The 15,613-nt window shown below is 41.3% G+C and overlaps 1 protein-coding gene across 1 annotated transcript in view; it reads left to right on the top strand.

Annotated features, from left to right (window-relative positions):
- Positions 1-11,811, top strand: part of RFX7 (regulatory factor X7) — a 50,065-nt gene extending 38,254 nt beyond the window's left edge. Inside the window, exons 6-9 of the mRNA XM_069025482.1 lie at positions 61-141; positions 811-1,018; positions 3,267-3,562; positions 4,469-11,811. Coding sequence (XP_068881583.1) covers positions 61-141; positions 811-1,018; positions 3,267-3,562; positions 4,469-7,780 — 3,897 coding nt within the window. The 3' untranslated portion in view covers positions 7,781-11,811. The remainder of the gene's footprint in view (positions 1-60; positions 142-810; positions 1,019-3,266; positions 3,563-4,468) is intronic.
- Positions 11,812-15,613: the final 3,802 nt, after the last annotated feature.

The raw sequence follows: 15,613 nt of genomic DNA, 5'->3' as shown, positions 1-15,613 counted from the left end.
TTCTCTCCTATCCCCCAACTAACAAGCAGACAATTTAGACCTTAATTGTTGTTCACATATTGCTACAGTGGACTGAGGAAGAAGGCTTTTGTGCATATGCCAACACTGCCCAACCTTGACTTTCATAAAACTGGAGATGGGGTATGATATATATTTGCTTATTTATATATCTTTCTGCAAGTTAACATTTATTATGCTGTTTTTCTGTCAGAACTTTGCAAAACAAAGTGAAGATCTCTGCAGCTTTTAAGGTTTTTCTTTATGATTCTTATAGTCTGAATCATTGTTTGATGTTTTTTTTCTGTAAAGTTCACAGTGAATTGCAATACTCTTGAACTAATTTAGGAAGTGAAGTAGACTTCCACAGTGTTTCCATCCACCATATACACATTTTTAACTCTGACTCTCTTTTGCTTTTACTGTATTTTTTTAAGTCAATGCTAGGGAAGAGATACCCCAGTGAAAGTAGCCGTTCCTGGGTAACAGTGATTGCTGATTTGATAAGACTCTGGATACAGGGAAAATCAATTGTTGGTGGTCCAAATATTAGGATTCTGTCTGTGATTTTCTTCCAGAAATGTCAATTTAATATAATGCCTTTGGAAACAACCCGTAGATTATTGTCAAGACATTTAATTTTGAAGGATATTGATGTTGTGATCTCATTCTCATAACTTCATGTAAAACTGTGAACATACTATTCAACCTTTGGTGTGATTCTGATAATAATTTGCTTTCTATTTTTGTTTTCATGCCTTAGTGACCCTTATTAATTAAAGTAACCTTTCCTCCTTTGTTTGTTTGGTTTAGTTGGATGGAGCAGAGCCATCTGGGCAGCTGCAAAGTGCTGATGAGGAAGTCGTCTCTGCAGCCTGTCGGCTTGTTTGTGAATGGGCCCAGAAAGTGCTGAGCCAGCCTTTTGATACAGTCCTGGAATTGGCTCGTTTTCTTGTCAAAAGTCACTATATTGGTACCAAGTCAATGGCAGCTTTAACAGTAATGGCAGGGGCACCAGCAGGTAATGAGATAATGCTGGATGTTGAAATGGGGGATCTTCCTACTGAGAGTAGTAACAGCTTGGTTTGAGGAAGCTCTTCTCTTCAGGGCAAACTTTAACACTGACTCTGAGCATTGAGCATTCATTTACCTGATTTTAGTCACATTGGTGCAAATTACTGTTCGTGCTGGTAGTCTGGATAAAGATCTGAAAATCAACACTGGTCTCAGGTTTAGTTGATGATCCTCCCATTCCTCTGGTGAGGACCCTGGTCTTCAGGGCATGTGAGTACTTTTGCTGAATTTATATACTTGGCTAGAACAGGAGTTTGGTGCTGCTACAATGCTGGTTTGTAGACAGACTGCTGGTGTAGCTGTGTTTCTGTCTGATAACTTGCCCTAATTTGGAAAACATTTTCTGTCAAGAGCAGATTTTTTCTGTGGTTTGTTTCCTTCTGCATGCTCAAAATCAGTCGCTTAATCATTTAAAGTGTGTTTTGGTGACTGTGGATACAAAAACGAAGGATGAGAAGGGAAATGCGGGTGCACAACATGCCCCCAGACTTGCCTCTGAGAAGTTCTGCCTAGGCCTGTCAAGCAAAATGAGTTCAGATCAAGGCCAGCCTTTTGAGACTGGCAATTTTAAATGGAGGAGTGGTGTTCAGGTGATCCCCTTCTGGATCACATCTTTTCTCCTTCCAGCTCTCTTTCCTTTATTCCAACTTGGACCTGACAGGTGGCAGTGCTGGGGTTTTTTTGCTGCCTGTGTGCTCTATTGTGACCTATTGCTTGGCTACACTGGTTCTGCTTGCTGTGCTGCTTGAAGGGACACTCAGTGTATTCACGTAGCTTCTCCCCCTCACTTCCTTCAAGACAAGATGATTTCCTTCAAGGAAAAGGGCACTTACTTCCAGTGCATGCTTCTATGGCTTGGATAGTCATTTTAGAAGACGTTCTTCCTGGCATGGCAAACAAAATATTTTCATTCCTCTTGCAGGGAACTACAGTGTCTCTGTGCATTAACTGAGGAAACAGCAAACTTTTACCCTCAAAGAAAAGTTTGAGGTTTTTTTCTTATCAGTATTGCTTGCCCATATAGAAGAATTGTGTGCCAGTAATTGCAATATATTTGGGCATTTCACTGCTCTGTGAAGAAGAAATTGTGAAAGTGGAGATGTGTTGTGACATTCAACCCGTCGTGGTATATGCAGACTGCTGCTGAGAAAGTGGGCTCCCAGACCACAGTTGCTAAGCATGTGCTGGGCATCTAAAACCAAACAATTTGGTTTAGTATTGTAAAATTAGTATTAGTAAAACTAGTAAAGTAGTAAAATGGTGTTGATTCATTTATAATTAGGAGTTACTTTAAAACTGTGCAACCTCAAAGTGTAAATGAAACAATATTGAAGCATTTCTAAAGGGGTATTTCAGCAAGGTTATTTGGTCTCTAAAGAGCACGCTAATCCTCTTGACTGTTAATAAACAAAAGATCATAAATGTGATGTGATTTTGTAAGGGAAATTATTACTAGCTGCACAGAGGACACTAATTCTCTGTTTTCTCCCTGAAAGCAGCACTTGCTTGCTATGTGATCAGCAAAGTAATTTCTCCAGAAAAAAAAGTTCTTCTGTTCTAATTTTCATTGTTTTTTCAACTTTTTCTTCTTACCTTTTTTCTTTTTTTTTTCCTGAACACTTCTCTTACTGCCCTTTTTTCACCATTATCCCTGATCACACAGAGGCTTTGATCCATTCTGATATTAGATGCACCGTATTTAATGCCTTGGCCATTAGATAATGTCATCTGCTCAGAGCTGCTCCTCTGTGACACAGGCCCACAGCTTTCTGGAAACATTTTTCATTTAAAGCTGCCTTAGAAGAGGTAACAAAACAAAACCACGGCAGATGATGGATTTTAAAGGCTCATCTGAAACGTGCCCGCCGCCCTCTGCTGCCAGTTCAGTGAAGTGCACCGGGCTCAGATTGTGCTGACACACGTTGCCATTTGACAGTACTAGAAACAAGAGGCCCATAAAAAGTATTTTAGCAGCTAATGCCCAGCTTGTCTAACAGACAGAGATTTTGCCACAAATGTGGAAATAAACTGAAGCTGAATAGAATTAAGCATGAAGTGGATGGGAGCATCTCATGGAGATGTTCTCAGAATGGTTTTGGAGATGCCTGTCATATATTCTCTGTTAGAGACAGAAGCGACACCACAGTGGACAGGGTATGTTTGGTCGTAATTCATTCTCCTTCTTTTGTTTTCAGGAATAAAAGGGATCCCCCAGCCCTCAGCTTTTATACCTACTGCTGAAAGTAATTCCTTTCAACCACAAGTGAAAACTCTGCCGTCTCCTGTTGATGCTAAGCAGCAGCTGCAGCGTAAGATCCAGAAGAAGCAGCAAGAACAGAAACTGCAGTCTCCTTTGCCAGGAGAGTCTCCAGTAAAGAAAACAGAAGGCGCTGCAACCAACGGTGTGACCAGTATATCTAATGGAAGTCCTGCCATCCTGTCCCCTCCACCTATTGGCATTGTTGTGGCTGCTGTCCCCAGCCCCATACCGGTAATGCTCTCCAGCAATTCTCTAGAGAATCCACCCTATGAAATTGCTGTACATCGCCAGTAACTAAGCAGTGATGTCAGTGGGATAGAAGAACAGTTTCCATTCAAAGGCTTGGATGCCCTGACACTTCTCTGTCTGGGCTGTGTTGTACCACATTAGTTACAGGGTTGATACAGAGGCAGCAGAATTCTGATCACATAACATAGGCCAAGTTCATCTCTGAAGGCGTTCAAGTGAGCCTTGAGATGAAGTTTAACGAGATGAGAGAGCTGACACCATTTGTGTGGGTTACTGAGGCCCTAATATGGAATCTCAATTGCCTTTTATTGGCCCAGTGCATTTAGTGACAGGTGCAATTTTATCTTGAATGAACTTCTGTAGTACAGAACATTTTTGTCTTTCAGTCATATAAAATTGGGCTGGGGAGCACAGCAAGGTTATTTGGTTTTAAGATTTCACTGTGCTGTTCATTTTGATAGTTAAGCCAGTTCTTCTGCCTGATAGTGAGTTTGTATTTAAATCACTTTTGAAACCTTAACAATGAGCAGTATTTTGAACACATCCTCTCCTCTTTAGCCTTTGTACGTCTGTCTTTTTGTCCCAGGTGGTGAAGGATTGTATGAGAATGACCCTTTCATTAGCAGAAGAGCAGACTAGTGTGTAGACCAGTGCCTCACACCTTAAAAATAGGAGGCATGTGTCTGACTGCCAATCCTTAGGCAGAGAAATAGAAATTGTCTTGGACAAGAAGAACAGCTTATTTTGTTTCAAACTGACATGCACTAGCTTTGGTGTATTGAGCTGTGTTGTCTTTCTCACCTTTGAAATGCTTGGGGCTGAGGTGGTGTGTGGGCTTTGGGGACTTCCTGCTTCATTGCCACGCCTTTTCTTTTTCTCTCTCTACAGGTGCCAAGGACCAGGCAGTTGGTGACATCCCCAAGTCCTATGGGATCATCTGATAGCAAGGTCCTGCCGCTCAATGTTCAGGTGGTCACTCAGCACATGCAATCAGTCAAGCAGCCACCAAAGACTCCCCAGAACGTTCCTGCCAGCCCTGTTGGTGACCGCTCTGCCCGGCATCGCTACCCGCAGATCTTACCGAAGCCAGCAAACACCAGTGCTCTCACCATCCGCTCTCCCACAACGGTGCTATTTACCAGTAGCCCAATCAAGACTGTTGTGCCAGCTCCACATGTGAATTCCTTAAATGTGGTAAAAATGACAGCAATATCTCTTGCCCCGAGCAGCAGTAGTGTGCCCGTTAAACAGTCGCCTTCAGTTAGCACTAGTGCAGGAGCAGTGGAAGAAGGGAGGACTGGTCCACAGATCAAAAATGGATCTGTTGTTTCACTTCAGTCTCCAGGATCCAAGCCTAGTACTGTTGTAGCCACACCTGCAGTCAAGATCAAAACGGAACCGGAAGCATTGCTGGATGAGAACTCGATGCAGGGCCAAGAGAGCTCTGACGTGTCTAAATCCATAAAGGCAACCCCTGACCTGCCTCCTGCACAGCTAATTAATTTTGAGGTTGCAGCCTTGAAGGTTTCAACAGATGATGTCATGGAGCTAAAACCAGGTAAGGGCTGTGATCAGGAAGCTGAAGAAGCAGGGACCAAATATAAGACACAGTCTAATGAAATCACGCCAGTTTCTTCAGCAGGCAATAATCAAAGCACTCTCAAACTCACAGTTGCCAGTCAAAACTTGTCCAGCACCAGCATCAGTTCACCTCCTACTGGTGAGTCTATGATTAAAGACAAAACATGCACTAAAAGTCCAAGAAAGCGACAACCTTCCACACTTCAGGATTCCCAGTTACCACCTGTAAAGAAACCACTAGTGGAGCAGTTTTCGACTGGTAATGCTGTGGAGGGTCAAAAAGCTAACAATGTTAAGAAGGCTCTGAAGGTTGGATCATTAGCTAACAGTGACAATACAGCAACACTTGCTCAAGTTCCCAGCAAGGTACCTGTGACAGTATCTGTACCTTCTACAGCTGCTGCAAACTTAGCAACAGACCTTTCTCTGAGCACCAATTTAAATACCTGTGATCCTGCTTTAGAACAGCAGCTTGCATCAGCATCATCTCCAGATATAAAAGTAAAATTGGAAGGAAACTTGTTTATCATAGAAAATGATTCAAAATCTGATGGCAGCTTTAACCCAAATACGTGGCACCATATCACCAAAACCTCTGACTTTGCATCTGTGAATTGTGATCAGCAGCAAGATATCAGTGTTATGACTATTGCTGGGCACTCTGGCTCTAGTGACTTACAGGAATCGGCGTGGGAGCCGGTGCACTGCGAAGGTATACAGCAGGATGTGTACAGCCAGCAGTTACAGAGCCAGATCCAGGACTCCTTGGATCAAATACAAGCACAGTCTTCAAATCAGTTACCTCTGCAGTCTGAGCTGAAAGAGTTTGAGCATACAGTCCCTCAGTCAAATGAAAACTTCTTTTCATTTGATGATGACCTTACCCAGGACAGCATTGTGGAGGAGCTGGTGCTCATGGAGGAGCAAATGTCCATGAATAATTCCCATCCTTATGGTGGTTGTCTAGGAATGGCACTTCAGAGTCAGGCCACAGCTCAAGGAGCTCCTGTGTCATCTCATCCAAGCAGCACGCACTTTTACCATTCGATCCATAACAACAGCACTCCAATTCACACTCCCACCCCCACCCCCACCCCAACTCCCACCCCCACCCCGACTCCAACACCCACCTCTGAAATGATTGCTGGATCTCAGACCATGTCTCGAGAGAGCCCTTGTTCAAGACTGGCTCAGACGACTCCTGTAGACAGTGCCCTAGGAAGCAGCCGGCACACACCCATTGGCACACCCCATTCCAACTGCAGCAGTAGTGTCCCTCCAAGTCCTGTGGAATGCCGAAACCCATTTGCATTTACTCCCATCAGCTCCAGTATGGCTTACCATGATGCCAGTATCATATCAAGTAGCCCTGTGAAGCCAATGCAGAGGCCTATGGCTACCCATCCCGACAAAACCAAGCTCGAGTGGATGAATAACGGCTACAGTGGGGTTAGTAATTCATCGGTTGCAAACCACGGCATCCTGACGAGCTACCAGGAGCTGGTGGAAGATCGCTTCAGGAAACCTCACGCTTTTGCAGTTCCCGGCCAGTCATACCAGTCTCAGCCGCGCCACCACGACACTCACTTCGGTCGTGTGACTCCTGTTTCACCTGTGCAGCACCAGGCAGCCCCTGTCAGTAGCACTACCAAGCAGGAGGGCTTTGCTGTTCCTGCTCCTTTGGACAGCAAAGGAACTGGTTCATCTCTCAACAACAGTCTGAGATGCCGGAGTGTGAGCCCTGCTGTCCATCGCCAGCGTAATCTCAGTGGAAGCACTGTTTACCCTGTGTCAAATATACCACGCTCTAATCTGACACCTTTTGGAAGTCCAGTGACTCCTGAAGTTCACAATGTATTTGCTAATATCCATGCAGACACCAGTGCCAATAATATAGCACAGAGAAGCCAGTCAGTCCCGTTGACTGTGATGATGCAGACGGCCTTTCCGTCTCTTCAGAAACAAACAAACACTAAAAAAATAACCAATGTGTTGTTAAACAAACTTGATTCTGATAGTGATGATGCAGTGAGAGGTTTGGGAATGAACAACATGCCCTCAAATTACACAGCCAGGATGAATCTCACCCAGATTTTGGAGACATCCACTGCTTTTCCTAGTGCCAACCCACAAAGTATGATCAATTCCAGCACTTCAGTTTATGAATTCCAAACACCAAATTACCTCACAAAAAATAGCAGCACCGATCAGATCAGTTTTTCTTCTGGAGATAACCAAGCACAATCAGACATCGGAGAGCAGCAATTAGATTTTAGCAGCACTGTAAAAGACCTTTTAGGGGAGGACAGTCTGCCAACAAACCAGCAGCTGGTGAATCAGGTGGCATCAGATCTCAATAACGTTGCATCTGTCTTTCCCAGCGACATCAGGTTGTCTTCCGAGCTCTCAGGCAGCATTAACGATCTGAACACTTTAGACACAAATCTACTGTTTGATCCAGGTCGTCAGCAGGGACAAGATGATGATGCTACACTGGAGGAATTAAAAAATGACCCCTTGTTTCAACAAATCTGCAATGAATCCATTAACTCAATGACTGCATCAGGTTTTGAGTGGATGGAGAGTAAGGATCATCCTGCTGTTGAAATGTTGGGTTAATCTTGTTTTATAATATGTATGTAGCACACTGTATCTAAAAGACAGACGTATTGTATTTGTCTTAATGGAAGTGCCTCCCGCAGCAGAAACACTTGCTATGTATTGTGGCATTTTTGAAAAAAGTTTGCTGTACCTGTTTGCTCATTCTTCAGTAAGGAAAAGGCAGTCTTACCAATTTTAAACAAATCTGAAGCTGATGGGCTATCAAAGAGCCAGTATTAAAATTTGAATTTTGGAGTGTTTCCCATTCAACATTTCTTGTTTTAGCAAATAAAGAAGTGGTTAATGGCAGCCAGTGATTACAGCTCTGGTTGATGCTTTGGGAGGGTTTTAATTCAAGCTCGTTAGTAGGCTTTCCATACTTTGTATTGGTAGTTACTTCGTAGTAGGTGATCTTTACTGACCTTTGTCATCCAGGTTTGCAATGCAGGGTGCCTGCAGGTAGGTAGGTGGTGGGGAGCGGCTACAAGTGGAGCAGGTGACATGCAGATTGCCTGATCATTGTGTAGCTGTCTGGAGCACTGCTTCATGGTGAACTTCGGGAAATCTCTGTAGCACTGGTGCCACTGGCATCTCCAGTAAAGCACAGAGATGAGAAAAGCTAACAGGAATGATCAAGGAAAAAGATGCACTAAATTTTTTTATTTAAGAGAAATAAATCTATGTAGTTATTTTAGCCATTAATATTCATGATATACTTGATATTTTAGTTCTCATGTCAATGTTTTTATATTTGGTAAAATTAATGCAAAAATATTTTGAGCACTGAGATTTAATCTAGGCATAACACCCTATTTTAAAGTGATAGGTACTGTTTATCAATGCTAGAGAAGAAACATGATATTTTCCCTGGGTTTTTTTTTCCTTTTTTTTAATAGAGAGCTGCTGGAGCTCATTAAAATACTGTTTCTAAAGGTTTATTTTTTTTTAAGTTTGCTCTTTCCTAACCTAGTGGAGGGCGTAGGAAGATGTTATTTTCTCTCTATTTCGGTAGGTTGAGCCTTTCTGTCTTTCTTGCTCACTCTCAAACAAAAGATTATTAAAATATTAGAAAATATGGTTAATCTAAAAATATTTCATATAGAGCCATAATACTGCCAGGCACTTTACAGATACACAGTAAGACATGTGTTCTTTCTTTTGGTAAAACTTCTTTTAAAAGTACTTACTGTTTTAGAAGCCTGAATTCCATTTTCAAAAGTGATTTGACAGGGTTGATGAGTCTAATTTTTATTTTTTTAAGAAAAAAAAAAAATGCTGCCCCTCTAGAAAATGAGAATTAGACTTCTGCCTCACTAGTTCACTCAAACCAAAAAGACCTTTTATTTTATCAGCATGGCGCACATGGATCTCTCTAATGGTCAAAAGAGAGAGGTATTTAACCAGCCATGGCCCTGATGCTACAAAGAGGACTTGCAGAGGCAGGTTTTTACAAAAGAAGTGGTGCACCGAGTATGCTACAATACCATCCCTTAAGCCTAGTATAAAATGGATTACTTTTCCTGTGGCCTGACACAAAGTAGAAAATAGAGCAGGAAAAATTTTCTTCTTTTACATTTCTTTGAATGAATGGTCATCGATTTATGAAGGGGGAGATGCAGTAAACCCCTCTAGATTTCTTTAAGGGGAAGATGCTCAGATTTTTCATGTGATTGGTGTTTTTAAGTGTCTCAGTGGTCTTCTGTTTCTTCAGTTTTGGCAAATGACTCAAGATCCCAGTACTAGTCAATTTTTTTTGGCAGTGCTGATTGAATTTGTGCTGCTGCATTGGCACTGGAGGTGCTGGTATATCATGGCTTCTCTTGCCCTTGCCCCAATTCATCACCAGTTCATGGCCTCTTCTGCAGGGACAAACAGTTGTGCCAAGCTATAGCACCTTATGGGGGCCTGATTTCACTGTGCTTGCATGAGAAGTTTTGCCACTTCATCAGGAACAAACTTGGAGAGTTCTGATCCCTCCTTGAAGCACAAGGATGTTGCGATAACGTGGTTTGCTTTAAGACCAAGTGACTGTTCCAAGGCAATGGGGAGGAGACTGAAAGCTGCATAGTAACCTTTTGCTTATTGTCCTGCCAGGTGTCTGTCAGTAAGACTTGAACCATTTTTCTTGTAGACTAAAGTTGCTGAAGGCAGGGCTTGAGTCCTGTACTTGCCCATGGCCTTTTGACAGAGATGTGCTGAACATCCTCTCACCCTGGTGGGAGGATGGGTCTGAGAGACACTCAGCACCTTTTTGTTTCTGTTTCCTGACCCTGTGTGAAGTGCCAGCACTACTGTGAATAGGTGAAACCTGCTTCGATGAAGGGGGAAGGGTCCCTTCCAACTCGGCTATTGTGTGACTCTGTGACTCAGTGGCAGCGCTGCGGGAGGAGCTGCCCGGGTGCTTCAGCAGCCCGTGTTCCATGGCGGGCTGGCCTCACCTCGGGTCGCTGACACTGACACTGACACTGAGTGGGGCTTGGGGGAAGGAAGGTTTAGCCTAACTACTAGTTTTTTTAAGATTTCTCACAAAAGCAAGAGTAGGTTTAACGTTGATGCATTCTAAATTATGCAGCCAGCACCAAAGGTTTTTAAAAGTGCATTTAAAAGTATCTTTAAATGCAAGCATTACATTGGGCCTAACATGTGACTTAATTAGCAGAAATATTCTATAATCAGTGAGTTTAAAGCAAATATATGTTTAATTTAAAAAGTATTAAATTCGTTAAGAATTGTTTCAAGTAAAATCCAAGGCACAGACACAGCTTTGTACATTGGTATGTATCATTTTAGAGATGTTTGTGTGTTGGTGTTATAATTAATGTTAGGTCCCTGTACTTAGTGCTAGTTAGTTCTTTATGATACATTGAGACAGAGCACTACTGCACACCAAAGTATGCAATACCCAAAGGAAAATTCTGTGATCCTAACAAATGGAAGCCTGTCTTTGTCAGATACTCCAAAACTATGAATTTGAGACAGTTCTGACCCCTTGTTTACATTATTGGCTTCCTACTAACATAAGAAATAAATTATTTTGATAGCAGTTTTTGCTAAAGTATACAAACTAGTGAATTTGTACCCTGTGTACAGTATTGCAGCAAACACTTTAAATTTGATTGCTTGGTTAGTCCAGCAAACTTTCTGGGTTCATATATTGCACTAAAATTCTGTTGAACCTGTGGCAGGCACATTCCTTAGGATAAATGCAACAAATACGGCCCACAGATTTAAAAAAAAAAAGGCAAAACAACAAAAAAAAACTTTTTAATGTGTTTCATTATTAAAAGGCAAAATGTCATTAAAAGTGACAGGTGAAATTGTCTTATGTAGCAATGTGCATTGATCTCAATGAGATATTTCTATTTTTGATTCTCTTACATGAGAATATTGCAGCAGGAAAAATTAAGTTTAGTTTGCTTCACCATGTTAATACATGATCACAAAACGTGCATGAGTGTTAATGACTTAATCTTGTACAGTACTAGATATATTCCTGTAACCACTTTTATTTTTTTTATTCTTTTGCTGTATTGAAGCTGGTTCAGTGTTAACCAGGTGAGCATAGTTATTCACAAGTTATTTACTTTTTTTATGTTAACTAATTCAGCTTAGTTATTGTTGAATATGTTCCTTTCTTGGATTATTTTTTATTGTTCTGGTGTTGAAAAACATTTTTGCATCATTTTATCATGATAAGAATTCATGAAGTAAATAATTTGCAAATAATTGCAATAAGCACTGACTTCCGAACTGAAAAGAAGGAAAGCGTTTCTTGTGCAGTGCATCTGAGGATCATATAATAGTCTTGTACTATACTGTGCTTTATTTACTGCACCATAAGGAAAGAAAAATCCCTGTTCCACATTTTCATTTAGTGCAGGAAATCCAGTTTCTCCCCTCTTCCCCAGTGTTTTGTTGTCTGTTGTACTGCTGAAACTACAGTAGTTGAATATTGCAGTAGCATTTCAGTTATTTTTTTTATTGAAAGTGCTCAAAAATTGTTTTTTAAATGTTTTCAAAAACAATAAAAACATTTTATATTAAAATTATTTCTGGAGTTTTTTCTTTATGTGGAAAATGTGCTTTAGGGCTGACCTAAAATACAAAACTTTCTAGTTTGTGCAATGACAGATGACAGCTGCCCAGTGGAACCGTTCTGCATTTGCTGAGCCCAGTAAAGCTGAGCATGAAGGTAAAGCTGAGCATGAAGGTAAATCTTCCTTCCTGGGGTGCCTTGGTCAGTCTGTCTTAGCCTAAGTGTTGGTTTCAAGCCTGGGTGCTGGCTCTTGCTGTTGTGACATACAATATCCCATTGCTGGCATTGCCATCCACTGTGTTGGTGCTTGCATGGTTTTGCCTTCCCCTGCTGGTAAAGCACTCTTACAAGATGGTGTTAGGGTGGCTTGACTTGCTAGCATAAAGAGGACAATGTGTGCTTTGATCTATGGAGTCATGTATTTGGATTGTAAAATTGCATGTAAACCTATCAGTGTACCCAGCACAGTCTGTGTGAACAGGATGGAAAGGCATTGCCACAGAGCAGGAACTGGCTACAAAATAATGAGAATAAATATTCAGGTTTTCATGCCAAAGAGATGGCACTGGTGGACAGACTACATCCCAGACTATAGAGGTGCTGAGATGAGCTGGTGGGCAACAAGATTTGATGGTGGCATAGAATCACTTAGGCTCATCAACAAAGAAAAAGGATTACCAGGGAGACATGAGACAACATAAATGAAAGAGAATCAGAAGGAGATTAATTTTAACATGTCATTGGAGGAAATACTGTTAATATATCTCACTGGATTCTAAACATGCTTTACAAAGAGTTCTCAATGAACAACTGACAGACACACTTTCTTTATGTTCCACAGTCATAAAAAATGCAAATTAAAAACCCCCAAAGTGTGAGATGAAATATAATGTAGGAGATAATAGAAGAATACTGTAGAAATGTATAGTTCATCTGAAGTGATAATGGGTTTTAATTGGCACCTCTCAGCTGTAAATTTGAAAGAATATGGCTTAATGGTTAATAAAAAGGATCAAAATAACAAACAAATCTGTGAATGGAAATGTCCTAACAGGAAAGATTTAAGAAGGTAGAAATGTTGGAACTGAAATAATGAGCTTTGTAGGTTTCACATTATTAGATGCTTACATGCTTAACAAAGACATCCCGAGTAAGTCCTAAACAATTGCTTCGAAATATTTTTACATCTCCAGAAATACAAATCTGTATGTATGAATGCAACTGGTATTCCAGTAAACAGAATTCTACCTCTGGGATTAAGGATTGCTGTGTCACATAAGGCAGTGGTTCATGTAGTCCATACAGTGTCTCTGCAAATGATACCACCGTGTTCTCTGGAGAAGAAGACCTGCATTATTAGGTGGTCAGAGTAAATGGCCTCTGTGGAAACTGTTCTAGACTCAAGAGACAGAAGCTCCATCTGAAGCCAGTGCATTAGAGCTGGCATTAGAGTGGGGAAATGGGTTAGGAGACCTCTGGAGCTCCCTTACAACCTCACTTTAGCAGCATGTGCATGTAGGCAGGAGGGTTGAGTAAACCTAACTGGATCTGACTGTGCAGCATGTGCATCTAGGCAGGAGGGTTGAGTAAACCTAACTGGATCTGACTGTGCAGCATGGCTGCTCTCAGGTAAAGTTTAAGCATAATATTTGATGACTATCAAATTCATTTGACAGCAAACTTGTAATTATCTGGGCCTCCTCTGATGCATTAAGTCAGAGTTAACCAATGCTTGGATCTTGCTGCCCTTCTCCGTCTCTTAAAAATGGTACCAAGTTAAGCTTGAATAAGGAGACAAAATTGAAGAAAGATATATAGTGAGGCTTACAGATTGGAGCAGTACTGGGAAGTTATTCCAAACTTAAGGAAGGAGCAGTGACCTGACTGTATGCTTAAGCTGTTTCTGAGCTGGGGATCCACATAATAGTTAACAATTAACCTGAATGTGTCCAGGCCTGGGCTATGCTGTCCCTGTACTGTGCTGTGTTTGTCCTCTGGCTGCAGGGAAACCTTGGCTAGGTAGCCATAGCAGCAGAGCCTGCAGGCAGCTCCCACTCAGTGCCAGCAGTGATGCCACTTGTGTGTCCTTGCCTCTTATCTTAAAGTGCAGCTAGAAGTTCTCATGTGAATATCCTTTCTGCTTGACCTTTGAAGTAATGAGCAGAGTTGTTTTCTGGTAGGAAAGTCCTGTAATAGCTCAAATAAGAGCCCTTCCATGGACAAGATGTGTGTGTGGATTGGAGGCCCATTCCGTGCTGCACAGTTGGGGGATCTGAGGGGTGTAAGGCTGTTTCTACTGTCCTCTCTTTCTTTGTAGTGCTCACCCCAGCAAATGGCATTTTAAGCATTACTTCACAGGATCTGAGTGCCTTTGTTACTGCTGTTGTAACAAACCAACACCTCCTAGTGCATAATTAACATTACCTGATGAAATCGCAAATCTTTCAGTCTCTTTTGCTTTTCCTACCCAACTTGTTAAAAACAAAAAGGAAAGAGTGAAATATAAACTCAGGAAAGCCAGGTCAATTAAGCTGGAAGTGAACTGAGGACATGGAAAAAATTGTTTAGAAAGCATTTAGTGCTAAAAAGACAGCTGTTTCTTGCAGATTACAGTGTTTAAATACCCCAAATAAAAGACTACCTTGATATAATGCAGAATACATAACTGAATGATTATAGTTCGTGATAGGTCATAACATTTCTGCTATGTGCTTTGGATATGTAGGAAATATCCTACTAGTGATGTAAATACATGAAATGTGTTCGAACATTTGCATATCTATTCTCCAATGGCTTTGTCGTGCCTCCTCCTGAATCTGTTCTTCCTGGGCCTGCCTACCCATTTTCTATATCTGGTAATACCTCAGCTCTGAAATCATTAAAAGGGTCCATTTTTGTCCCTGTGGCTCATCTTTTCTCTGCTGTCAGCTTCCTTTTAAATAAACTGCTTTTATATGGATTATAATAAATTATGTATCATTGGAACTTTGCCTATCCACACTACCTAATTAGATGAGGCCTATTAGAATAAAATTTTCAGTGGATCTCAAGCTGCTGTTTCAAGCAATGTTAGCAGTATGCTACTGATCCAAAGCATACGCTGCTGTTTGTGTAGGGGGGTTTTGAGTCAAGTGTTAAAATTGTACTTGAAAAATTGGCCCAAGGACAGAAATGAGCCTCAGCAGCTTGTGAGTTTCATTTTAGCCTACCTAGGCATACAAGGGGCCACTTTTTGATGGAATTATTTTTAAAGTTGTGTATATATTATATCTAATAAGCTGAATGTGCTTTTAAAACCTTCATATGTGGTAAAGGTAGGAAGAAGAAGATGCATAGGAAGCTGAAAATACATTTTTATTTCTTCAGGGGTTGATAGCCTTATGTTCACTTATTAACTTGTTGGTAGCGGATTTTTGCGATGACTAAACAGAACAGGGCATAGCTGACTGGTGCTGTTGCTGAGTCCATCTGTAGCCTCAAGTTTTTGAAGCACTTTGTGGAGGAGGTGGCTAGTGGGAATCAAGAGAATCTGTCCCTGCAGCCTTCCTCAGGTAGCCAACCTACCTATTGCTTCAAAACTGTACTTCTCAACATACTTACTTTAGAGAGCTATTGAGCTCTCTTTTTGACAATATTCTCCTTTTGTTTCTAGTATAGATGGGAAAACACAGCCCTGTAACTTATACTACATTATAAACTAACTGATAAGGACTTGGTCATTTCCTTTCCCTATCAAGCATACCCTTGAGTGTTCTATTTGCCTGCAGTGTATCAGTACTTCAAAGCAACACTTGTTCCAAGGGCTATGATAATTT

Source organism: Aphelocoma coerulescens, chromosome 10 (genome assembly GCF_041296385.1).
Source record: "Aphelocoma coerulescens isolate FSJ_1873_10779 chromosome 10, UR_Acoe_1.0, whole genome shotgun sequence".
Classification (NCBI taxonomy): domain Eukaryota; kingdom Metazoa; phylum Chordata; class Aves; order Passeriformes; family Corvidae; genus Aphelocoma; species Aphelocoma coerulescens.
The sequence above is the reverse complement of the archived record's forward strand: the minus strand, read 5'-3'. Positions and strand labels throughout refer to the sequence as shown.